We start from the raw sequence: 25,689 nt of genomic DNA, 5'->3' as shown, positions 1-25,689 counted from the left end.
CTATTTTAAAGTTCTGCTGAAAAACATTCATGGAACTTTGAGGTTTGGGTTACTGTTGGACCTGTCACCATAATCTTTTGGAAAAAATTAAGATTATTAAAATAAATTTATTCTGTACACCAGGTTGTCCTGAGGCTGACATTCTGATTTTAATTGTCGATAGTCTGCACTAGCAGAGGATCATATAACTGGACTGTGAGGTTTTTTTCAGGTGGTAAAGATACAATTCCAGAGCACATCTGTGGCCCAAGTTTTCCCAGCAAAATTCACAATCTGAGTAAACTGTTGCCTGCAATTCGTAAAAAAAAAATTAAAAAAAAAAAAAAAAAAAATTTGAATGCTTTCTGTTTTAAGATATAGGAATGAATCATTTTGACCCAAAACAGTGTAACTTTTATCAAAAAGTTACAAAACTTTTATCAAAAAAGAAGCCTAGAATTTCCATAAAATGTAAGGAATGTGTGTCAGCCATTGAGTTGGTCTTGATAGATGAAGATGTGCACCACATGAAAAAAAAAAAAAATATGGGGGGAGGAGGATACATGGGGTGAATTGGTGGAAATAAAGGAATGTTACTTTCAACAGTAGTTGAAAGATTAAAAAAATCTTTGATCTGTATCAACATTAACTTTGACACAAGACTAATACCACAGAATTTCTGATTATCGTTGTTAATGCGTAATTTGGTAGAGTTGGTCCTTACGCTGTTGGATTTCTAAGGATTAAGGTGGCAAAGATGAAACAGAAGAATGTTTTGCTGTAGCACTGTTGCTGTGTCTGCTAAAGTGTTCTAAAAGTGCTCAGATTCCGTTAGTATCTGTTAGTGCATCACTTGAGAGATGTGAATTATTTATTTTTGTACAATGAGGAGAAACGCTGGTATTCAGGAGCAAAGTCGAGGTACAAGTATAATGCCACCCTACAGTTCCTGATCTTGCCCAGATGTTATGACTTCTGATTTCAAAAAATTATTTTCATATCATCAAATAAAACACAAAGCTCATGTGCTGTATATTTGGTGTATGCAAGTCCTAGCAGTGAAATATTGTCCTGCAAAACATGAAGATGGCAGTGGTGACAAACGTGTGGAACTAAGAATTTGTCCCCTGAGAAATCTTGGGCTCTAATTGCCCATTTTCTTTTCCTCCTCCGCACAGATATCCCTGGCACTGATTGTTTCTGCTGTTGTTCAGAAGTTTGTTTCTGTGTTCATTTCCTATTTGTAGTATTGGCATAGTAACGGTTTGTCTTAAAAGTGTGTAAAGGTTTATACGTACCATTATGAAGGCATAGTGCTATGCAAATGTTAAAGTTTTTGTTCTTACAAGGTCTGTCTAAATTTTCTAGTACAGCTTTTGAAATGAGAAAGTGTAAAGCCTGAGATTTTATGGCATTTGTGTTTTGAATTCTTGTGGTTGCACACCAATTTTTGTGTTGATACTGAAATAATATCCAGGAAACTCTAGTGCCCTCTGTTTTGAGTGCTCTAAAGGGAGTGTTATCTAAAATGTATGGCTGTAGAAATGCTGCTGAAGATGATGAAAAAGCCTGGAGATAATCCGATAGTCATTAAGATTAAAGATGAAGATTAAGGGCCCAAATCGGCCTTTTGGAGATATGAGTGTAGAAATAAATAGGAGACTTCAGCTGATCTCTGTATGCCATCAGGTCAGCAGGATTTATCCTGGATTTTCTCTTCTGATTTTAACAAATTTGAATGAATTCAGTTTGGAAAGGAGTTCAGTTCTGCACATCTGCAAAGCATAATCGGTTTTAGCCCATTTAGTTCCTTTTGCAGCTACAGGTTGGCTGAATTAATAAATCCAAGGTGACATCTTAGTCACATAGTTTTGGCTAATATATTCTAAAACGTACTTTAATTGTTTATAGTATTTTTAGGAACGTGGTGGTGAACGCTTAGGAATGAGGCAATTACCCATGTAAGAATCCGTGTCCTAATTTTCCTAGATTTATATTTGTATATACGAGAAAAAAGATGCTATGCTTACTGCTTTTCTTTTAAAAATGACTGTGTGTTGAGGGTGCATTTTATATATGATCTGACTTCCTTTCCGGCAATGTTTTTTGTACGTTATTTCTATTCATGCTTACAAGCCAGGAAATTCTGATAGCAATAAACTGAAGAAAAGACATATAAATACATCTTTTAAAAATTGTAACATGCTAAAACCAAAGAAAGCTGTGAAAGGCAAATAAAAGTTTGTTTAGGTAACTTAAATTTAAATGAAAAATATGTAAATTTTGTCTATAGTGACACTTGTTCAAAGAGCATGTGAAACTACCAAAGTGATAAATTGCATCAAAATAAATCATGATACTACTACGTTCAGTGGAGTAGAAGGAATAGCTCATTTTGGGGCGTTGGTGGTTTACACTTACACATTACAGTTGAATCGAGTATCTGTATAGAAATGTATGAATCACATGTATATCAATGATCTTGTGGACTACTTACATGTAGTTTCTTTAGATAAAATATATCTGTTCTGTATGATGCATATTCTTTTTCTGGTGTCCTCTGCACAGCCTTTGGTTTGTGTGCATCAGTAACATCTGGCTTTCAGGTTGCAAGTCCTAGGTGTCCTGCCAAGACAATTCATGCTGACCTGTAACCTGCTCCGTTCAGTCTCCTTCCGAGGAACTCTGCAGGAATACGCTGTGTGATGGATGTGCTTTTCAATAGGCAGTTCCTATTCTCCAGGTGCAGATGTACCTGTATGTCACCTGGCAATGTGGTACGCCCAGGTAATTGAGGGAAGGCCTGTGACGAGCCTTCGCATGCTGCTTAGAACCCAGGTCATTCGTCTGTGGGAGAAGTATAAATACAGACCTTCCCTGAAGTGTGACTCTCTAGTAACTGAAGCATCATCTGTACCATGCACAGAATAACTACCTCTCTTTTAGACAACACTTGTACTAAAAAATTGAAGAATTAGGGTTTTTTTGGCAAAGGCATTTCTTTTCCCTCAATATTTGGTTGTGTCCACTACAATATTCAGGTCACTTCAGTATTATAGCAAGTTATTCCTCTTTCTGCATTTGATTCCCGAGTATAATCCTTTGCCTGTACATGTTGTTGTTGAATTCTGTTATACTGCTGTCACACCACTTTTGCACTTTATCAGGATCATTCTCAGTTGTCATAGTGTGCTTTGAAGTTTTTTTTTCTATTCCTCCCAATTTTTGCCAATGGCAGTTCTGGTAAGCATATTCTGTATTCCATTGTCTAAATCATTAATGACAATGTTGAATAAAACCAGACCCAGCAGGCACACACCCTTGCAGGAACCTGCAGTTTGACAGTGAGAAGTTGGTAGTTTCTTGTTTGAGTGCCGTATTCCAGCCAGCTGCACATTTGGCTGACAATAATATCATTAAGCAATACAATAATATTAAATATCAAAAGTTGTGTTGTGCAACTGTATCAAGTACCTCTGTAAAAGTTAAGAAACTTGATGGTGTGGGGGAGTTGCATTGGTTCTGCATTGTTTTCCTTGAAAAATCACAATGAATGGCTGTCATGCTGTCTTGCATGTGGTTAATAACTTGGTATGTTATGAGGCATTGAAAAAGGGTGACTCATCTTCCTCAGATCCTTTCTACTTTTTGGAGGAAAAAGGGATTGATTTCCTCTCTGAAGCCAAGATAAACCAGAGAAAAATCTGGTAGTATGTGAGAGACATGACAAAACCTCCAATTAATAATCCCTTTGTTGACAGATTTCCGTCATCTGTAAATAAATTTAAAATAATTTAGTGTGTGTTAACGTGATATATTTCATATTCTTCATTGTTCTAAAAGTGAAAACTTACATTCTATTTTTGTGCCTCATGATAGTAAAATAGCATTGTATGTTTTTTCAGTGTATAGACATTCGTTAATGTAGCCAGTCTGAATTCTGTTATTCGTAATTGTCTGCATCAGCAAGAACGATTCCTGATGTCTGCAGTGTGTGCTGGAATATTTACATTATAGCTGTGTTCTGCTTTCTGTATTCTGTCAGGGATGGTGCTGCTTGCAGAGAAGTGCAGAACCACAAAAACTTTCTTCTTATATTCATTCTCCGGTAATTGTGATGGGTGCTCCCAATTACATACTGCATTAATAGCCAAAAAGGGTGCTAATCTGACTAGATGTATCACACAGATGTTTCAAGTTACTTTTTTCTGCCTTTGGCACTCACTTCCACAACTCCTTATTCACTTGTGGAGGGGAAAAAAGGCATGGTAACCGAGACAAGAAGCTGTTATGCTGGTACATTAACTGTATCACTTGTTACATAGAGAGCTTTAAAGATTAATGTGTGTTTAATTTTTTTTTTTTTCAGTAATCCAAAGTCTGCTAATCAGAGGATAAACAAAAAAGTAAACAATGATGCATCATTAAGGATTCAAAATTTGTCTATTTTGGTGAAACAAATAAAAACTTACTATCAGGTCAGTAATTGTTTCTTGTATTATGTTTTGCCTGGAATTGTTTTGAAGTATTCTTTTATAGTTATGCCTTTAAAGGGTAACAGTAATATTTTGAGATATTGTATGGATGGTTGTTTGTTTATAAATCTGGTCAAATTTTTTATCACACTTAATTTACAGGTATAGTAGTAGTCTGGAAACACTTGTATGTGAATGATGATATGTTTATATGATAGATATTCTGCATCTTTGCTCATATAGTACAATAAGCAGTATCGACTGGTATTTTCTGAATTGAGGCAAGTTTTGTGCCTATGAGAGAAATTATTAAATGTGCATTTAGTCTTATCAATGGAATCTTTGTAAGAAAAATGTGATAAAATTTATTGGTTTTAGAATTAATTTGATTTTTCAGTAGGAAAAAATCAGTGAGGTGGTAACAATCAAATGGGAATTCATAGTAAATGCAGTGACTATCTAATTTAGAGCTGTAAAATAGCCATTGAATTTTTGTGTTTTGTGTGATAGGTAAGAGCTGGTACTATGCCTTCTAGATGCAGAGCCTGGATAGAGTGGTGTACACATGAACACGCTATAGTAGGACACCGCAGACATCACCAGTGTCCCTTATAGTGTGTCTTTTAGTGCCCTTCAACAATTCTCTGCACCTTTCTGCCAGGAGAGTCCAGATCTGGGAGAAAATCTCCTTTGATCTGCCTCTTACAGCGAGCACACCGTGACGGAACCTGTACTGTTGTATGCTTTTCCTCATGTGTATGCACATAGTACATGTTCTCAAAAACTCCAAAGCACAGTGAAAATTCCCAACTGTCACTTACTGCAGTGGTCAACCACTGTACATCTTTCTAGCTAGCACTTTATGCATATGCATACTTCACATCGTTCTTTTCTTGGCAGCTACTACATATGGGTATAAGTGCTGCCTGCTAAGACCCATATGCTTTTCCATTTCCTGACGGTAGTCATTTTTTGACCAGGCATTAGTGTTTCACAACTGGTGCAACACAAGGCAGAAACGCTGGCAGGATTGATCTTTATTTGAATACAAAGCATTCCCTGTGCTTCTCTGGCCGTACGGTATCAGCCAGTCCTAGTGCAATAGTATCAGACAGAATTGCTTGCATTTAGGTAGCTTACCTTTGAATGATTCAGGATTGTGAATGGTGCTCCAAACCTTTGTGTTAGAAATAATTTATTATAGCTTTTTTAAAATAAAAAAGTATTCTTATTCAGTAAATGTTAAAATCAGTCACCATACCTTTAATGGTTCAAGTTTGTCCTGTGTAAGTGTAAGCTGTAGAGAACTGCATATGCTTTTTCCCCCATTACCCTCCCCAGTTTCTCGGGCTTCTAGCCTTGTGAGATGCCAGCCTCTTCAGATAGTGCAAGTGAGGGAACTTAGAAACATTGCAGGTCTGGCATTTTAGTATGAGTAAAGGCATTTAGTAGCCAAACTGGAACACTTGTTCAAATTTAAAATTGCTTTTTGCATGTGTTGATGTTCACTCAGATATGCCCACATGCATGCAGGGAGCTTTATGCGCTGTGGTAGTTCATTGGGTTTAGAGAGAAGTGTTGAAGGATGGACTGTAGTCTTTGTTTCCTCTCAAACTTGGAGCAGCCTGGCAGCTGGTGTTTTCCCACAACCTGTGCATGGGTTAGCAAGGCAGCATAGCAAACTCGGTTTCAAGAAGGGGTCAGTTTAATTCCTGTCACCTGTGAAATTACCCAAGGCAGAAAAGCTAGTGCTTGACGGATGCCTTGGAATCAATCTGAGAGGCCTCTCGTAGCCTGGGGTACGCCTTGGCGGAGGCACGAGCCCTCACACCCGAGTGCTTCAGGCAGCTTGGTATGCGTTCTGAACGGGGCGCCTGAGATCTGAGAGTAATGGAACATGGAAAATAATCGCTGTATTGAGGTACAACATTAAATAATGTCTGGAATATTACAGTAGGAATAAGATATTAATGGATATGGGCTTTTAATTTTTAGCATTACGTTATCCTGACTCTTAAAACTTTTTATTGTGAGCTTGTCTGTGCTAGTTTATTCCATGTGTTTTTATAACATCTGTGGAAAACATTCTCTCAATTTAGCAAATAATTGCATTAGTGTTGTATATGTACTTGTCAAAAAACCTGCACTGATAGAATATAACATTCAAAATTAAAATGTTATGTTAGATTATACAAGGTTTTTGGTTCCTGTGTCATCTTTTTTCTTCTCTGTAATTACAATTGCGTCTTTTTTTTCCAGTGAAGCTGCTTTACTTCCTTACAGCATCACCAAACTCTTACTAGGTCCCAAACCAGTCTTTTGAGCCTATACATTTCCTGGCAGCATAAGAGTGTGGAATTGTTCTCAGCAGCTGATTCAGGAGAAGTGATCCCCCTATAAGTTTTGGTGGGCTTGGGAGGTTTAATACAGTGAGCTTCCATGACTTCTATGGGTGCTCTGTCAGCCTTATTTGACAGACAATGTGTGAGTCTTTAATAAAATAAATGCTAATGAACTCTAAATGTTTGTACGAGCAAGGCAGAATTTTGTAAATAGGCTTAGTTTATTTTTGCAGGTTAAACAACAGTTAAAAGAAATACGTGATTGGGACACACAGGTTCGAATTTCAGGTTTTTAATAGAAGCAGTCATTACAAAAGTAGACACAAATTGAGAGCAGTTGCACCGAGCTTACTGATGAAGTTAACACCGTGTGACAGAAAAGGTGGTAGACATCTTTGAAGTAAGATAGAGGTGTTGTAAGAAAAGAGATGATAATGTCGTTAGTCCATAGAGGACATGTTTCTTGGTTACCCCTGCTTGTACTCTGCTTCACAGTAAGAAAAGCTTTATAAGAGCATCATGGAATTATTTGAGCTATTACAAAAAAACCCCCACAAATGACAAAAAAAGCCACCAAGCCCCTACTTTTTAAAGTATGTGATTTTCTTTGCAGTAGCTATAAATACTCCTTGAATTTTACCTGTTCTTTATTGATTTAAAACTTCCTGTGGTGCACTTCATATCTTTTTTTTTTTTTTTTTTTAATTTGAAAATTGTCTTTATCCAGATCTCAGAAGTACAAGAGTCATGGTTGGTTGAAATTCATGATATTTGAGTAGGTCAAAGCGATTTTCTCCCTCCTTATAATTTGTCTTAGGCATGTGCAATGAGAGTACATATTTTTCAGTCTAGTATTAATTCAGATACAATTTTTTGTGTCCTATATTAACTGGTGAGAACTTTCAAGGATAGCTATAGCTAATAATTTCTACAGGTGTTTTTCAAGTAATATTGTCATTTTTCAAATTTGACATAAAATGAATTGACTTATGTTATGCTTTTAGCTTACAGTATGACACCTAATATGTGCCTTTTGGATGTAAAGCGGTGACGGTTCTGGAATACGTTGCTTTTGAGTATGAACATTTTGTGTATTAATGAATCTGTCACTGTGGAAAAACAAAAAGCGTGACTCCAGAGCTGCCGATAGGATGGCATCTGCTGTGAATAAACATCTGGGAACAGGAGGAAGACTATTCTGCTTCAGAAGAATTAGGCTCTGTCTAGACTAGGGATTTGACCTGATTACAGCCATTACTGTCTGACAGAAACTATCCATTGATACAATCTATAGAATAGATAGGCAAAGCTGCTGCTTGAGTGTGTGGGACTTACCAAACTAAAACTCCGCCTGATCATGCAAATAGGATTTTGTACCTTTATATTCAGGATTGTCCCAGTGTAACTGCAGCAAAAAACCTGTAATTTTCACATCCATGTTTTGGCAAGGCCACCGACACTGTGGACATGAAATTGAGGAAACTGATCTTTTGTAGTATAAATGCAACTTACAGCAAATAAAATAAACATCTCTCAATAAGCTAGTCAGAGAAACATGAACACTAATAATTTAAAGGAGTTTTGCTACATTCTGAGGCACAGGATCTAGTTGGCTTAAGATCCATAAGCCAGCTCATTGCCACGAAGGGACTTTACTATGTTGAGATGATCTTGCAAACCAATAAAACAAGGCTTTTGTAGAAGTAATTCATACTTGTAAGTTTTGTTGTTTTTTTTTAATTAGAGTCCAAATAATTGAGTATTGAACATGTATGTATTAAGACCTGAAAAATTTTACATTACTTATGTAATACTAACCAACACTAAAGAGAAATTAGTATTTGATGTTTGCTTTTGTTCCATACATATGATGTAAATAATATTTTAATTAACTTTTATAGGAGAATTTGCAGCAGTTGATCATGATGTCTTTGCCAAATGTATTAATAATTGGCAAAAATCCTTTTTCTGGTAAGTTTATTTTTAACTAAGATGAAAATTTGTATTGGTGTAATAATTTGCATTACTTCACTGGAAATAAAAGTCATATAGGATTGAGCCTTTCAACAGAAGATTGTGTAAATACTTTTAGCAAATAAGTGGTTTAATAATGATGAGTAACATTTTCTTTGTTCATGCCAAAGGTCCACACTTTACAAAAATGTGTTGTGTCCAAACCTCAGCACTGGCGTCATTAGGAGAAGATTGTGTAAATACTTTTAGCAAATAAGTGGTTTAATAATGATGAGTAACATTTTCTTTGTTCATGCCAAAGGTCCACACTTTACAAAAATGTGTTGTGTCCAAACCTCAGCACTGGCTGTCATTAGGATATATACTGAAAGGAAGTACATTTCCCAGCAACCAGTGAGCCACTGATATCACAGTCTGTTTCATGTATTCCCAGCTACTATGCTTTCAACTTTCTTTACCTAAGCCACCCCTGAGAAAATTGGCAGTTCAATGCATCTCACTTGATCCAACTCCTAATCCTTGTTTTTCCTTCCCCAGAACTCTCCTGCTTCTCTTGCATCGTTACCTGAAAAATATTGCAATTACCTTCTTGCTTTCTCCCCTGAACTGACACTGTCTTTTCCATGCTCCCACCTTCTCTGCTTCCAGCTCTGAGAGTTGCAATTTTCAGACCAAGAAAATTAGCCTGTATGGACCCAGCTGACTATCCACAGCCACTTGGGAATCTCTGCACCATGCTCTCAATTCCAGAAGCACGGAGCAGACACACCTGGCCTGCATGGAGCCACTATGGATTGGGCAGACTTTATTTACTTGGGTCTAATGTGTCCCAGGTGTTCTACTTCTGATGTTCTAGCACCTCAGCAGAGAGGTTAGGAACTACTCTAACAGGCTGTGTAGCTTCCCCTGGCTTGCTTTATTTATTTAAGATGTCTTATGCCATGCTTCTGTGTATGTGAGACAAGATTTTTCTCATGAGCAAGAAGAACCATCTGTGTTACCTCACTTTTCAATTCCAGGGTTCATAACGTTGATACTTTCCATATCCCATCTGCATATATCCCATTTATGTAGGTATCTTGATTTAATTTTTTTGATTTTCACTTTCTGCCTTTGACTATTGCTGCTTTTGCTTCTAAGGTCACAGCCTTTTAAGTTTTTATATGTGTAGATACTGTAATCTATCATATACACCAAGAAGCGTGAATGTGGTCTCTTCTTTTTCCAAAGGAATAGAATCCATTGTGCTTTTATATTTTGATTCCAGACTTTCTTTCTTAGTTTTCAAAAGACTCCATGGATTTGCCTAGAGACCAGATCTAGTGGAAAAACAGATTAAAAAACCAGGTCATAGTATTGGGTTTGTAGTGACATTTTTTGTTCTCTTTAAGATACTGAGACATATTTTGTCTTAACAATATTGTGTAGTATAAGATGAAATTTTATTAAAAATGCACTACAAAAACCCACAAAGATAACTTAGTATTCAGTTGTACACATAGAAACCTACGCTTTAGTCATTAATAAGAAAGCTTCTTCCTGTTTTGGGACCTCAGCTAAGTCTATGTAGCTTTTGTGGTTTGGCAACTGGAACCTCTGGAGGTGTATGCATTGCTGTCCTGTGGGGACATTGCTGGATTTGTGAGAAAATACGGATTTTACTGTAGCATAGCCCACATATTTAAAAAAAAAAAAAAAAATTGTTGTGTACGGACAATATTCTTGAAGATGTTTCAGATTCCTGCCTGAATTCATCATGGAGTTTGTCCTGAATCAGAAGATAGACCTGTTCTTTTGGGTTCCATCCAGAACCTTTTCCCTTTGAAAGCTAGGATTGCTCTTGCTGTGTCAACTGGAAGAGGACCTCATCCCTGCAGGGATTTTTAAGCTTTTTTTCTTTGGTGGGCAAGTGTAGCGAAATAAAAAAGTCTCTCAGTGACCTTTTGAGAGACTTGCTGTGTAAATCTGATTCCGTCAAGGCGAGCCCCCATAGTAAAAGTCAATTCTCTGATAATGATAAGGAATTGGTCCACTAAAGCTTAGGCTGTAGCTGTGATTTTTCACAGGAATGTCTCCCAGTTTTTCCCCTTTGCACTTAAGGAATGATTAGTAGAGAAATACCAGAAGACGACAAATTGCAGAAGGCAAGGGCAGATAAGATTTCAGGAAGAGAAACGTGTTTGACTGTATCAGAGGCAGTTGGCTAATCAAGGGAAATGCAGATAGAATGCTGGATTTGAGCTTTGGTAAAAAAAGAGGTCATCAGAGACTTCATCAAGAAACATTTCAGTTGAGCTAATTGGCAGGAAGCCAGTTTGAGGAGAAAACTGGAGGAGAAGAGCTACAGGCTGTGATTGTAAATGTTAAGTTAAATTACAGAGGAAAAGGAAAAAGGAGATAAAGAACATTTGCCTCGTCATTAACGGGGGAAGAGGAAAGATTAAAACCAGTTTGTATTTCTGAGGGAGCAAGCCAGGGGAGGGTGGAAGGCTACAGAGGATATGAAAGTCAGGGATAAGAGTGAGTGCAGGGGAGATCAAAGGATAGGATAGGGTAGGGACAAAGTTCAAGCAGCAAGTTGGAGGGTGTAGAAGAGAATGATCTGTTTCTGTATTGGTGATGCAGAAAAAGGAAGAAAAACGTACAAGACGGTTGGTAGCAGTGGGAAGCTGAGGTTGTTCAATATTTTGCCATGGTCCTTCGGGGAATGTGGGGGAGAGACATAGAAACGATATTCAGGTAGGCTTTTAAAAGCCAGTCGAGATGCTGAAGCAGTGTGCAAATGAGCATTCAAAGAGAAGTTCAGGGACTTTACCAAAAGCCAGTCGAGATGCTGAAGCAGTGTGCAAATGAGCATTCAAAGAGAAGTTCAGGGATTGCTTTACCAAAAAAAAAAAAAAAAAAAGTGTGATGAATTTATTGGGATAAATGAATGTAGGATGTGAGATGTTGGGATGGATTCCTTCTATTACAATATTCTGGTTAACCTTTATTAATTCAGACAGGCAGCCAGGTGGTATTCCCCTTCTTTAGCTGAAGTAGCGTGCTTCTGATGAAACATGTTCATTGATGGTTTCTATTTCTATGTAAAAGACTTCACAGCTCGAATCTTTGGGATACGGGTCTGTATAAATGATTAAAGATCTCCCATTGGAGTTCATGTTCTTTGTAACATATCTACTTGACAAACCTCTTTTGAAAAATTTAAACATTACATGTTCATTGGGATTATACCTATCTCCCTCTAAAAGAAGCAGGTTGAATCAACGTTGAAAAAAGGCTTTCTACTTAAGATAATAATGCACAGAGAACTCCTGAAGCCATGAGGAAGGTGGAGAAGCTTAGCATCTTTCATCTCTGCTTTACGGCAGCAGGCTTGACTCTTTACTGAAAGCTAGTCAAAATCATTAAGAATTAGGTATCCTTTTAGGTTTTTTCCTGATTTCTTTTTGATTTCCTCTTTTGATCAAGATCACCTCGTATCTGTAACTTTTTGAGAAGGATTTTACGTTTACTTCACTTACAAAATACTGTAGTGGATCAAATCAAAGGACAATTTTTCAAGTGCTTGTAAGTGAATGGTTACATCTTTCTTATGTGGGGGTTCATCAAAAAAAGGCTTAGTTGCCCAACATAGAAGAAGATTGCAAACTGCCATTTCGGAAGGACGGTTTTGGTTGAATTTTCTTTTAGACACTTATAATCATCTCGTGATCATTGGAGATTATCTGTGACTACCGAGCCCTTTAAAAAAAGGGACTTCAGTAACTTTGGTCAGGTTCAAGAATGACTGTGCATACCTTAGCACATGCTAGGCGTTCACTGTTTGCTGTTTGGACTGATAGTGAATCTGGTGTATCAGTAGTAGTTACACCAGCTGTGTTGCAGAGTACAGTTTTGCAGAATAAAGGTCAGATCTCTAGCCAGACCCAGCATTATTATGTTTGACAGCATAGCTTTTGTTTGGTTAGCTAACAATGAAATAAACTATTGGCCGAAATCCAGAGTATATTGTAGAAAGGATGCTATTAGGACCCTTTTATTCCTAGATAGCCCAATGGATAGTGTTTTCTGCTTCAATAAAGTAAAATTATATGTGACCATATAGAGTTTAATTCCAACTAGCCTAATCTATTTTGCCATCCTTAAAGCGTTTGCTTTATGGCATTTATTTTCTAGATATAGCATATATTTTGTAGCAGGATGAGGACATTTCGAGTGTAAAAAGTAAGATACATCTTTGCTAATCTGTAAACAGAGTTCTCTAAGCTTCTTTAGGAGATTAAGATGCTTAAGGCTAGAACTGGGAATACATTTTAATTTTTAGATGTACAGATGAATATCTAATATAGCTTTATAAAACAATTAAAATGAACTTGTCACCTAACTCTTACAGCTTGGGGGTGGCAAATAATTTAAGCACTTCTGTAAATATCTCGAGATACCCGAGATTGCAGTTGAAAACTTGATTGTAGGTCTCCAAAGCACTTTTGAAAATGTCACTCTTAAGTTTTCCTTTATGAAGGGCTGAAATGATGTTTTTTCCCTTTGAAACTATTATGGGTGCTAAGCTATTTGCCAACACTGAAAGTTGGCAGATAAGGTGGCAAATAATTTAAGCACTTCTGTAAATATCTCGAGATACCCGAGATTGCAGTTGAAAACTTGATTGTAGGTCTCCAAAGCACTTTTGAAAATGTCACTCTTAAGTTTTCCTTTATGAAGGGCTGAAATGATGTTTTTTCCCTTTGAAACTATTATGGGTGCTAAGCTATTTGCCAACACTGAAAGTTGGCAGATAAATGGCAAAAAAGGACTAAGTTGAAAATTGGAAAGATGGGAGTTTCTCCATCTTCTTGTTTTCTAAACTTGGTTAACATAAACTATATTAAAATAATGAGTAAACCTGATGTTTTCTGAGGGGTAGGGGAGGAAACTCAAATTACCATTTTACACCTACCACTTTTTTGTTCTTGTTTTCTTCTTAGAGCCAGGTACTGAAGAAATAAAAAAACTCCTCCTGCTTTTACTTGGTTGTGCGGTTCAGGTAAGCTTGATTATGTTTACATCCGTATGGAATGGTTTAAGTGTTACCAATCTCTTTTCTTACTATTTTAATACCTGAGGTTGTATATAACTTTTACCTTCCTTCCTCTAGTGGTACTATTGCATTCCTTGAAAATCTGGATATTCTTACGGTTAAAATGGCTACAACTGTACACCTCTTACGTTTTATTGTATGAATATAGCAAACTGTGTGTGTAGGATTTCTAACGGTTTATTAATTTTAATATTGTTAATTTGCCTGATACTGTAAAGAAAGGAAGAAAATGGTAAAGTACTGAAGAATTATCTTACTGATAAGTCTTACTGAAACTGTTTCATGTATTTAATAAACTTTTTTTATGCACTGCTGTTCTTATTAGGAAAGTTTGTACCATTCAGCTAATTAAACTGAAAAAATAGAATCAGTCGTGTTCTAGAGTGCTGGACTGAAGAAATGAAGAAATCCCTCTAGAACTCACTATCATAAAATTTGAATAAGTAGCTATTAAGAAACCTCTTCCTTGCCCTGTTTCAATAGCTGTTTTTTCTTTGTCATTTTATTAGTGTTGAAAGTTGTTATAATTACTGTAACGTGGCATAAACCAAGTGTTCATTGGTCAACAAAATTATTGGATAATTTAGTAGTGTGATCATTGTAATGTCAGCTTTATCGTTTCTAGCTCTTAGAAATAAGAAGGAAGAATGAAAATACTTGTGATTTTTTTTTTTAAATATATATATGTATATAAAATAGATATCTTTATTTTTAGTGTCAGAAAAAAGAAGAATTTATTGAAAGAATCCAGGGTTTGGATTTTGACACTAGAGCAGCTGTTGCAGCCCATATTCAAGAGGTATATTGTTATTTTTGTGCTTTTAATTTTTTTGGAGGTGGAATGTCGAATTGTAAGAAGACTGATTGCATTTCTTCAAAAGCAAGTAAATATGCGATTTGTATATCTAGTGTTCTTAGTGAGAAAAAAAAGCCTTTTTTTTGTTTTTTAACTTAATTCACAAAATATTTCGTGATCAAGCTCTTTTGGATTACATTGTTAAAGCAGTACCAGGGAGCGAGTATGTTGCTCCAAGAATTTCTTAGAATTACAGCAAATTTAGTTTAATGAAATTGTCATCTGCAAATTTATTTATAAAATATAATTCAAATTCCTTGTATGTGATATGTAATATATATTATGTCATAGCCACCTTTTGCTTTTTATTTTGCCAGAAGTACAAGGTACTACTTTCAGGTAGATAAGAAACTATTCCATAACATACAATTTAATCTATTTTAAATGTTTTTTCATACCTTGTCTAGAGAATTTAACCCGTAGAGTTCCAGCTTTATTTTCTTATGCTTCCTTTCTACTCATTATAATTTAAAGAGGATGTTTTTTCTCTTCCATTTCATTCCGTGTAGGTAACTCATAATCAGGAAAATGTGTTTGATCTGCAGTGGATGGATGTCATTGTATTGACACAAGAATATGTTGAACCTCTCTTGAAAAATATGGCGTTACATTTAAAAAGACTTATAGATGAACGAGATGAGCACTCAGAGGTATGGATGTGGTTTGTTGCTTGAGAGAAATATAAGAAATAATTTTTTGAAAATGATACAGCTTACCATTTTTATAACTAATAGTTTAATGTGTGTCCTGTTAGCATATTTAAGCAAGGATTCCTTACTGCCAAACAGTTGTTTCAGGTAGTTATGGTGTGCATACTAGTAGTTGAATACTGTGACAAACTAGAAAAGATAATAGCAGATGCTCTTTTTCATGTAACCAGAGCCTGAAACAACTTTAAATAGCATTCATCTGTAGCTGAAAACAGAAAATCCAAAGCTGTATCAGCTGAAGTTTCCAGGAATCAGTAACCTGTCAGTTTGCAAGCCAGTCACTGAAAGATGCCTGTTACATTACTGTATCCTATTGTACAGCTTTGAGTGAACTGGAGCAGAATTCATACTAGGAGAGGAGGTTTTACAAGCTTATAATGAGGCACAATCATTGTACTGTGTGAGAATCAAGAAACAGAAATGTATTAATAAAAATCGCAAGTTATGAATCATCCAGATTTGCCCCTCAGTAGAGTTGTGGATATGTTAGTGTTGCAATTATTCCAAATACTCCTTTGACGGTTAGCAACTGTCTTTCCAGTTCACAGCCTTGATAAGAGTAAAACAGAAGCTTAACTGTGAGGGGAGAGGATGTGCGGTAATCCTTTTTGCAACGCAAAGGAAAAGTAACTTTAAAACACGAGAGATCTTTGTGTTAGGATAAAACCTTTATTTGTATGATGAAATAGGAATATTCCTATGGGTCTGATGCTTTCTATCAGTTGGCGAGGATGCTGCTGCTCATTGAAGAACACCAGTTTCTTCAGAGACCTGTATTTATCCTCAAGTTCAGGGAATTCATGCCATTTCATTACCCAGTCCATTCTAAGCACTGATAATTTTGTGAACTTCAAAGTCTAAATTTGAGTAGTTTAAGAATAGCCAAATGGTACTGTTAAATAGCTGTGACTAGTTGCTTTAGGTATAGAGGTCTATGTAGGGCTTTTAACTTCTTTTCTGGCAAAACTTTTCCATTATTCTTACTTCATTTCAGCCTTTGATTTATTAAGGCAGTCAGTGATAATAGTTTCTGACATAAAAATGGCGCTGTGAATGCAATTCTGTGCTTTTTCCCCCCCCTCTTTTTTTTTTTTTTTTTTTTTTTTACTATTATAAATATGTGCTTTTTCCCCCCCCTCTTTTTTTTTTTTTTTAATTTCTTAGACTATCATAGAACTATCAGAAGAACGGGACTGTCTCCGTTTTCTACCTCACGCATCGGCAGCACAATCACCTTGTGGCTCTCCTGGAATGAAACGCACTGAAAGCAGACAGCACCTGTCAGTAGAGCTTGCGGATGCCAAAGCAAAGATAAGAAGACTTAGGCAAGAGCTGTGAGTACATGTAGATGGCAGAAGTGTGTTGAGAGTTGGAGGGTTTTTAAATCCTGTCGATTCCACACAATAGTAGTACTCTCTAGACAAATTCTTCATTCTTTCAAATGTTAAATTACATTTTAAAATGCTTTTTTTGGTTATTGCACTCCAGGAAGCATACTTTTAGCACGTAAGCATATTTGTGGACCGGTGCGACAAATACAAATTAAGACAAACACAGATGAAAAGTTGTATTACGAATTCTATTGATGTCTTAACCGTGAACATACTGAAATCAGTGAACTAGTGCTGTGGTAATTCTGTATCTTTTGTACTCTGAACTTTCTGAAAAACTATGTTTGAGCAATCTCTTGAGCATGTTACAATACAGTAATGGGCTCTTTGCTCTACATAAATGGTGTGTCTTTTAGAAATACTGACAGCTAATCTAATGCAGCATTGCCTTTTTCTTTTACATATTGTGTCCATGTTGTTGTTTCAGAGGCAAGTTCTTTGTGCTTCCTCTGTTGTTGGTTATCACTAATGAATGTCTGACTATAGTTTTAATATATCTGTATTCATATTCGTTTCTAAGAGAATAGCTTTGCAGTTGAGGCAATTATGGGGTGACGCGCTCAAGAGCAGCTGCATGGGGCAGGCAGGTAGGGACTGGAAGTAAGAGCTGTGTCCTGACCATTCAAGGATTAGTGGCAAAAAGGTCTTTCTAAAAGGAGGTAGTGCTGTAGTGATTCCTTACCGGCAGCATGATTAAGTTACCTGTTTCTTGTTGGAAATGTAGTAAGAAATAGTCATCTATGGTTCATTCATGGTTTATGAAACAATTTGTTGCAGATAGGAAAAAAAATTATCATTAGAATAATTGCCTGTCCCCCTTCTCTTTGCTTCTTTCTGTCTAGAAAATTCCTTGTCTGCACAACGCTTGTGTGCTCACGCCCTTCAATACTGTTCCACTTCTATCTGCCATGCCACTCTACAGAGAAAAATGAAAGAAAGGCAGACAGACAATTATGCAAACCAAGCTGCACTAAATCTCTTGACCCACTGCAAACCTGGATGCAGTGAAACAGACTTTGAGTTTACTGGCGGGGGGGGGGTATTTTTTTCTAAGGAATAATGTAATTTGTAAAATGAGTGAATTTTATAGCTTGGGTCAGTTATGGTTTCTTACAGTTTCCAACTTGCTACATTCATCCAGTTAAGGGATTGCTCTCTTCTCCCCCTGCTGCTGACCCCTTAGCTAAGGGGTATGTTCTCCTCCTTCACCTCATCCAAGTACTGTGAAAAATCAGTCCCATTACAAGAAAGATCTTTGTTTCTTTGTTTTTTGATATTCTAATGAAAACCTTTTTTATCCCTTCTATTTTATGAAGAAAACTGATTCAGTAAGTATCAGTGGGTACTTAGTCTGTCTTCATAGTCTAGGAACAAATCTGAACAGTTATTTAAATAGAAGAACAATAATAGGCTAGTGGAGAATCTGTTTCTCCCTATAGCAATGTGTAATGTTTTAGCAGAGTGCAGTTTGAACTTAAAATACAAATGTTAAACGTGAAGAGATTCAATATATATGGTAACTTGCCTATAGTTTAGGAACAGCATAAATAAAGATTTTTAATCCAGCATATCTCATGGAGAGAGGAGACAGGTAAAATTAAATTAAAAGTTGAAGGTAGCGTAAGTCACAATTATCAGCTCGCTGGTCTGCTCTTACCAGAGTCTGTTGATCAGATCATCTCTAGCTGGCTGGATTAAGTATCTGGTTGATTTACTCAGAGGATCCCCTTCCCCCACTACATCTTGGTCTTCATGAAGAATAGAGGACAAAAAGATACGGCTCTTTTTTTCTGATGTCTGTATTATTATGTGTCTACTGAAATGAGCCCGCCCAGGATATTCTATAAACAGCTGCACCAAGAAAATTAGTGAAAAAATTGCTGTTATTAGTTTGATTGACAGTTAATAGATAGCCTAAACAGTGAACACTGGTATGTTCTGTATAATTTAGTACAATCCTCTCTAGTCTGTAGCTGAAGCATGCAATTAGGGCAACAGTGATGGCTCGGAACGTTTCACATTTTGCACTCTATTTGAATTCAATTTGTAAATAGATTTCCTTTACGCGTAGCAGTGTATTTAAAATACTAGACTTTGATAAATTAACTTCTGTCTGTAGCATTTGGTATTAAATGCTGTATGTATTTGAGAAATGTAAAATTAAATTCATTCCAGAGTTGAAAATATTCAGCTTAAAATTTATTTATAATCTGGTTTTGGCATTGAACCTTCATATCTGGTTTAGTATGCACTGCAGCTAATACAATTTCATACAAAAGGTCTGTAAAGATTATTTTTCTTTGCAGCACCATATACCAACAGTTGGATGCAAAACAGCGATTTGAGGCTTGTAATATAGAAACTCCAGAACTGGAAATTGCACACTTAATTTTCTATGTTAAGTCCTGTGTGTTTCTATGTAGAACAATAATATAGGAATATGAATGTTAACAGAAAAGTTACAGTAATCTAACAGAATACAGAATACATTTGTTTTTCTGTATGGTTTCTGAACACCCATGTAGAGGGAAAGCTTTGATATCTGCTGTGGACAGTGATGTTGCAATGAGCTGTACATAGATGAACCCTTGTATGCTTGTCAAAGTATACAAAAGGCTGTCAAAGACCTTTCTGAAACAATGTATGTTTGCAAAAAGATAATTCATTGTGAGATTGGCTCATTTTTAAAATGTTTTTTTAAAATGTTTTGTTTAAAACAAATATATTTTGGTTACTATGATTACTTTTAGATTGTTATACATTTCAGTCCATTAAATTCTCTTATTTCCCCCTTTTCTACTTCTGTTTTGCTTCATACTTGTATTCCAAAATATTAAATAATATAGTAATATGTTTGAATATGCAGTATATCTTTTAGGGGTATACAATATTGGATATGACAGCTTTTTTTTCAACAGTGAATACTGTTTGTTCTGAGGTGCAATTGAATTTTGAACATTAGGTGTTCCGTGTCTTTGAGAGCATTAAGTATTTCCCTTGTACTTACTCATTGTTTAATGAACTTATTTTCTAACGAACTCATTTTTTGAGCATTGAGAAGTAAGTGTTAGCTGGAAGTTAAGGATGAGTCCTCTAAGAATTGTAGTATTCTATGTCAAATTGTTTTTATTACAAGTTTCTGAATAGACTAAAACAGACACTGCGTTGTTTCCATCATTATGCATTTCATAAAATTATTAAGGTTATTAAGCGGTATATTCTTCTAATGAGTAAAGGCACCTGAAAACCTTAATTCTTCTCTGTAAGAGAAAGAAAAATTACAGAAGTATAAAAGAGCTTTTAAAATTGGCTTTACTTGATCTGTGACAGGATGCATCAGTGGTCATTGTCTCGTTCTCCTGGAAAGTATTTGGACCTTTTGAATGTATATTTTGAAATTATTCTAAGTTTATGTTTGGATGTGAATCTCCTGGTACACATTCATGTGTATTGTCTGGGTTTTTTAACAAAAAAATCCCTTACCCCTTATCACAAAAAAAAAAATCCCTTATTACACCCTAATGTTTTCTGCCCCGCATAAGTAGGAGATTGAACAGCAATTTAAAGGACTACGAAAAATCTGACCAAATTTAAAAGATTAGATATAGACTAAAACCTAAAGAATATCTAAAGCATAATGGCATACCTAAGTTTTACAGTCTGATGTCCATGAAATTCTGGATTAAATAAGGGAAGTCTCACGAATCTCAGTATTTTCTTCTCAAACGAGATGATAATTACCAAGTTTTGCAGTCATATTTAACTGGTTTATGTTTTCTCTTTTAAGTGAGGAAAAGACTGAGCAGTTGCTTGACTGTAAACAAGAACTTGAACAGATGGAAGCTGAACTAAAGAGACTTCAGCAAGAGGTATAGGTTTTGTAAAACTATTGTTCAAAATACAGTGGACAAAAAAATTGCTGCCACCAGAATGATTTTTTTTTAATTTTATTTTTTTTAAAATTAGGAAGTATGCTTGCATGCGTTTTTTTATTTTGCACTTTGAATGTGACCTTGTATAATTTATTCCTGTATTTGGTCTAGTATGCTGGAAAAATATTCTGAGTTAGGTTAGTATTTCTTCTCTAATTTTTTTATTTCCACATTCAAGCAATTTACCACCAACATATACTATGAGTGTACATGTACTGAATTTTTCTCCAGAACAATCCACTCAAATTTTGGCTGGTTTTCTTTATACTTTGAGTCTATGTGTTGATAATGAGGGAAAATACCTGATTCATTTATTATCACGATATGAGTGTACAAAATTATTGGGGGTCATTTGAGAATATTATCTGTAAAAGAAATGTGCTGTTCTGTAATTTACAAATGTGTGCATACCTTCCCTTGAAAAAGGCCAATGCGGTTTTCCTGGAAATACAACATCTGGACTGAGCCTCTAAAATATATATATTTTTTTTTCTTTACCTTTCTCAGAATTAATTTATGATATCCCTCCACATTACTCCTGATTTAAATAATGAAGCAGCTATGTTATCCTTCATCAGATACTGTCCAGTATTCTTGCCTTTGATTTCTGTGTTTTCTTATTTTCTAGAATATGAATTTACTCTCAGATGCCCGTTCTGCCAGAGTGTATAGAGATGAATTAGATGCTCTTCGCGAGAAGGCAATTCGAGTTGACAAGCTTGAAAGTGAAGTCAGCCGGTACAAAGAGAGGCTGCATGATATTGAATTCTACAAAGCTAGAGTGGAGGTATATTAAGGAAAAAAATTACTGAATAACCGTAATTTTTTTGTTTGCTGTGGCTTTTTCAAAGTTATTTTGATGACTTAAACATTGGGACATGAAAACAGTCTTAGAGCTTCGTGCTCTGGGATATATGATAGTCTTTTGTGATAAAGTACAGTTTTTAGGTAAAAGTCCCTGTGTCTAATGCTATGCAGTTTCGTTTGAAGTCAGCAGTATTCACCAATAGCTCTAAGCTAGCAAGACCGGTAGGAGCCTCTGTTTAGTATATATACCATGTATTGAGAAACTCAAGGAGGAATTAATTAAAAACATGTTATAAATGTAATAATTTCTTTCTCCTCTTGTGGGTCTCCTAAGAGAAGGCATTTTTCTAAGTAAAGTGTTGAGGAAGTAGTGGCTATACACATAAATGAGTGTAGGACAACGGCATTCCATGGATAAAATATACTAAAAAAGATGCACTGACACCAGGCAAGAGAGACTGACAGTTCTGTTGTGAACTAGAAGTTTAGGAAACAAGTCATCAACATGCAGGATTTTATTAGGCTATTATTCTGCCTATAAATGGCAAATCTGTTGGGCAAATGCCAAGGTGGCAGAATTTGTAAAAGAAAGAATTACTTGTGGGAGTCAAAACTAATGAAATTTTTAAAGAAATTTTCAAGGTGGTCGCTAAAAAAAAAAAGGACGCCTAGAAAAGCAGGGAGGACTCAAAATGAATGCTTGTTGGAAAAAATACTATGTTGCCTAGACGTGGTTGTTGAGATACTGGTATGAAGCCCTTTCCTTAGGGTAAAAATGACCAAAAAGGAAAACCAAGATTTTAGGCTAAACTGTGACACAGCGTATTTTTACATAACTTCTTCATTTAATGTGGCCTCTTGGATTCACAGGCCTGGATGGGATCTCGGGAACTCATTCAGTCCTTCTTCTTTAAGCAAGATATTCTTATATACCCATACCACTCCAAATGAATGCTTGGCATTAATCAGTGCTTTAAGACCTGAATGATGAAGTGTCCGCAGCCTTTCGTAGCAGCCTTTTTCTTCTCTGAAGACTGTGACATGTCTTGTGTCCTCTCTTCTAGCTCTTTGTGCTCTGCAGCCCCACAGCATTCTGCCTTACAAGGTGTTGTTTCTGTTCTCTGGGTTCTGTCTTGATTCCTATCTTTCTTAAAATTGAGTCCCTAAAACTGGATCTCATACTCTGATTATGGCTTTACCAGTTCTGAGTACAGTGGAAAGATGACTTTTCTCTACACCTTCTAATGTAGTAACTCCTAAGCAACATCTCAACATTGTGATCTGTGGTAGCCTCTGGATTGTCTTCCCACTGAACTGCTGCCTAGACATGATACAATATCCCCAATATTCTAGTTACCACATCTGAGAAATGTCATAATACTAATGACCAATGATAGAGCATCCTCTGGAAAGAGACTTCAGGCTGCCCAGGGAAGCGGTTGAGTCACCATCCCTGGAGGTATTTAAAAGACCTGTAGATGTGGTGCTTAGGGACATGGTTTAGTGGTGGACTTGACAGTGGTTGCCAACTTAATGGTTGGACTCGATGATCTTAAAGGTCCTTCCAACCTAAACAATTCTATGATTCTTTGAATGTTTAAAAGTTAAAACCTTTTAATGAATGTATACTTCATATGTCACAGCATAAAATAGCTACTACTGATAAAAGCTACTGTTGATGAGAGGGGGAAAAACTGCAAGGCAAAACCAAAATCTTTTTAATGCTCAATTGTAGATCCTTCATCCAAAACTTCTAATAATAGCTTTAGTCAGAAATAAAGCATATCAACTGGCACGGCAGTTATTAGCTTTTTAATGGAAAATGAGATGTATAGTTTTTCCAGGTGAACTGCAGTGTAAAGAAGTTAACAATAGACTGTAGTGAGAAATAAGGTGCATGGTGCAGATTAAAGCATTGTTAAAAGGGCTTTAGACGTTTCTGAAATTTAAAAAACCGTCATGGTTCCCAAGACTTTGTTTTTAAGATGGCTTGTTCTTAGCCGTGCTTGTGGAAATTAATTTTATCATCTTACTGTGTAATGTGAAATATCTGATGAAACTTGAAGGAACTTTCTGAAGATACCCTAAATACAGACCTTAGCAGCTGTCACTGAAACATCCGTTCTTGAGGAGGCTCCAAAGCTGCCTTCGCATGCCACTTAAAACCAAAGGCTGGTAACTACTTTCCAACTCTGGATCTTTTCTCAGTGTTTGACATACTTTAAACAAGATACTGCTATTCAACTTGAGCTCACTGATAGAAGTCCAGTGCTGTGATTTATGTTCTCAAATTTCCTCGAGGTTGTTGGCTGTTACCTATATATGATGTAATAGGTTAGCATACCTGGGTCTGTTGGAAAATCAGGTACTGAGTGGTGAGCATTATCATCAGCCTGCCTGCGTATGAGAGAACCTTTGTATGTGAGCTGTTTGAAAATCATCTTACATGAGTGACTTTATAAACTGTGTATATCTACTACTGTTGTAAGGGGACTGAAAGCATATGGTTAAAAAAATTGGTAAAGGAAAAGAGATTAGTGAACAGGATTTGAAAACAGTGGAAACTTCATTTTCATAGAACGTTTAAACTAGTAAAAAACCTAAAATTTGTTTACATGTTTCATAGCTTGTAAACTCTGATTTTTTCAAGCACGCTTGAATAGAGACAGATGTTAATTAGTTGGGTTTGCTTCATAATAATAATAATAATAATTATAAGTTAACAATATTTGTGTAGGGAGGAGTATGAAGGATAAATATTTATGTTATATTCAGTGATCTTTTTTCAGATTTTGCAGCTGACTGCATGCTGAAGTTTGAAAAGTTTTGTCTTTATATCATGAGTAAAATTGCCAATTATATGTTTTTACATATTATCATTTTCATCAGATGCCATCTAAAAAAAATCCTCTATGTACATAAATTAAAGCTGTTTAGGACCTTTGAATATGGCTGGTTGTATTTTAAGAATGCGGTTGCATTTTCAGCATCATGTCCTGACTTTGGGCTTAAGTAAGTTCGCCCAATGGCCTGGAAACCTAATTATGGACTGTAGAAAATTATTCTCTTTTGTTCTCCATTTCCTGCAACCCAAAGATTAGGGAGTTCAATCTGATAATAAGATGAATTATGGACTAAAAGGAGCATCTACATCTATCTCCAGTCTTTGACAGTGGCCAATAGTAGATGCTCAGGGGAGAGTAAAAGAACAGGGCAAGCACTGGGTGATACTTTCCTATTGTGCTCTCCCAGCCTCCAGCAGTCTCTCCTCAGGAAAATTGTACTCAGAGGTGGTACTTCTGAGCTTTTTGGCCTTCTCTTGCATGAATTAGAGAACTTCTCAACACATGTAAGCCTCTTCAGCTATGCAATCATGTAGCAATAAGCTATTACATGGTGTGTGAAGTACTTCTTTTTGTTTGTTTTGAGCCTGACACCTGTAATTTTTATTTTATGTCGGCCTTTTGCTTAGCTGTAGTCCATATACATGCAGTGCATCTTTCCAGATCACATCTCAAATCACAGAGATATTTATGGTTTGATTGTAATTATGAACACCTTATTTATTCTTAATGGTTTAGGGACTATTTCATTTCTCTTAAGTTATGTAAAATATTCTTTTCATAAGTTACAGTTACGTGAAATTGCTGAAGATTTGGTTTTTATAAAAAGTCTGTTACAGCTTCCAAATGAATGTGTTAGCATTAGAGCAACATTTCTAAAACTAGTTATGATGTGTATCAAAGTTTGTAAGACTAAGGAAATACTTTTGTTGTGAGTGTTTTTGTTGCTTAATTCTTGCAGGAGTTAAAGGAAGACAATCAAGTGTTGCTAGAAACAAAGACAATGTTGGAAGATCAATTAGAGGGGACCCGAGCCCGTTCTGATAAATTACATGAGTTAGAAAAAGAGAATCTACAATTAAAAGCTAAATTACATGATATGGAGATGGTAAGTGTAAATGGAGGATGACAAAGACAATGGATATGCATTGAATTTCATTTCCATTTTTAATAAAAGAACTTCCAGTCAAAATAGCAGGGGAATGGAGGACGGTACGTCTTGATTTTAGTAACACTTTTCAGGTACGGTTTCCTACAGTAGCTTTGGTTCTGCCTAGAG

General features: G+C 36.0%; 1 protein-coding gene across 1 annotated transcript in view; it reads left to right on the top strand.

Moving 5' to 3' along the window:
• CCDC88A (coiled-coil domain containing 88A) overlaps nt 1-25,689 on the top strand; it is a 79,114-nt gene that overhangs the window by 14,996 nt on the left and 38,429 nt on the right. The window contains 9 exon segments of the mRNA XM_009288461.2: nt 4,349-4,457; nt 8,698-8,767; nt 13,759-13,817; nt 14,587-14,670; nt 15,237-15,377; nt 16,602-16,771; nt 20,616-20,697; nt 21,389-21,547; nt 25,372-25,518. Of these exon segments, the coding sequence (XP_009286736.1) occupies nt 4,349-4,457; nt 8,698-8,767; nt 13,759-13,817; nt 14,587-14,670; nt 15,237-15,377; nt 16,602-16,771; nt 20,616-20,697; nt 21,389-21,547; nt 25,372-25,518 (1,021 nt within the window).

This window comes from Aptenodytes forsteri, unplaced genomic scaffold, assembly GCF_000699145.1.
Source record: "Aptenodytes forsteri isolate BGI_AS27 unplaced genomic scaffold, ASM69914v1 Scaffold185, whole genome shotgun sequence".
Classification (NCBI taxonomy): Eukaryota; Metazoa; Chordata; class Aves; order Sphenisciformes; family Spheniscidae; genus Aptenodytes; species Aptenodytes forsteri.
The sequence above is the reverse complement of the archived record's forward strand: the minus strand, read 5'-3'. Positions and strand labels throughout refer to the sequence as shown.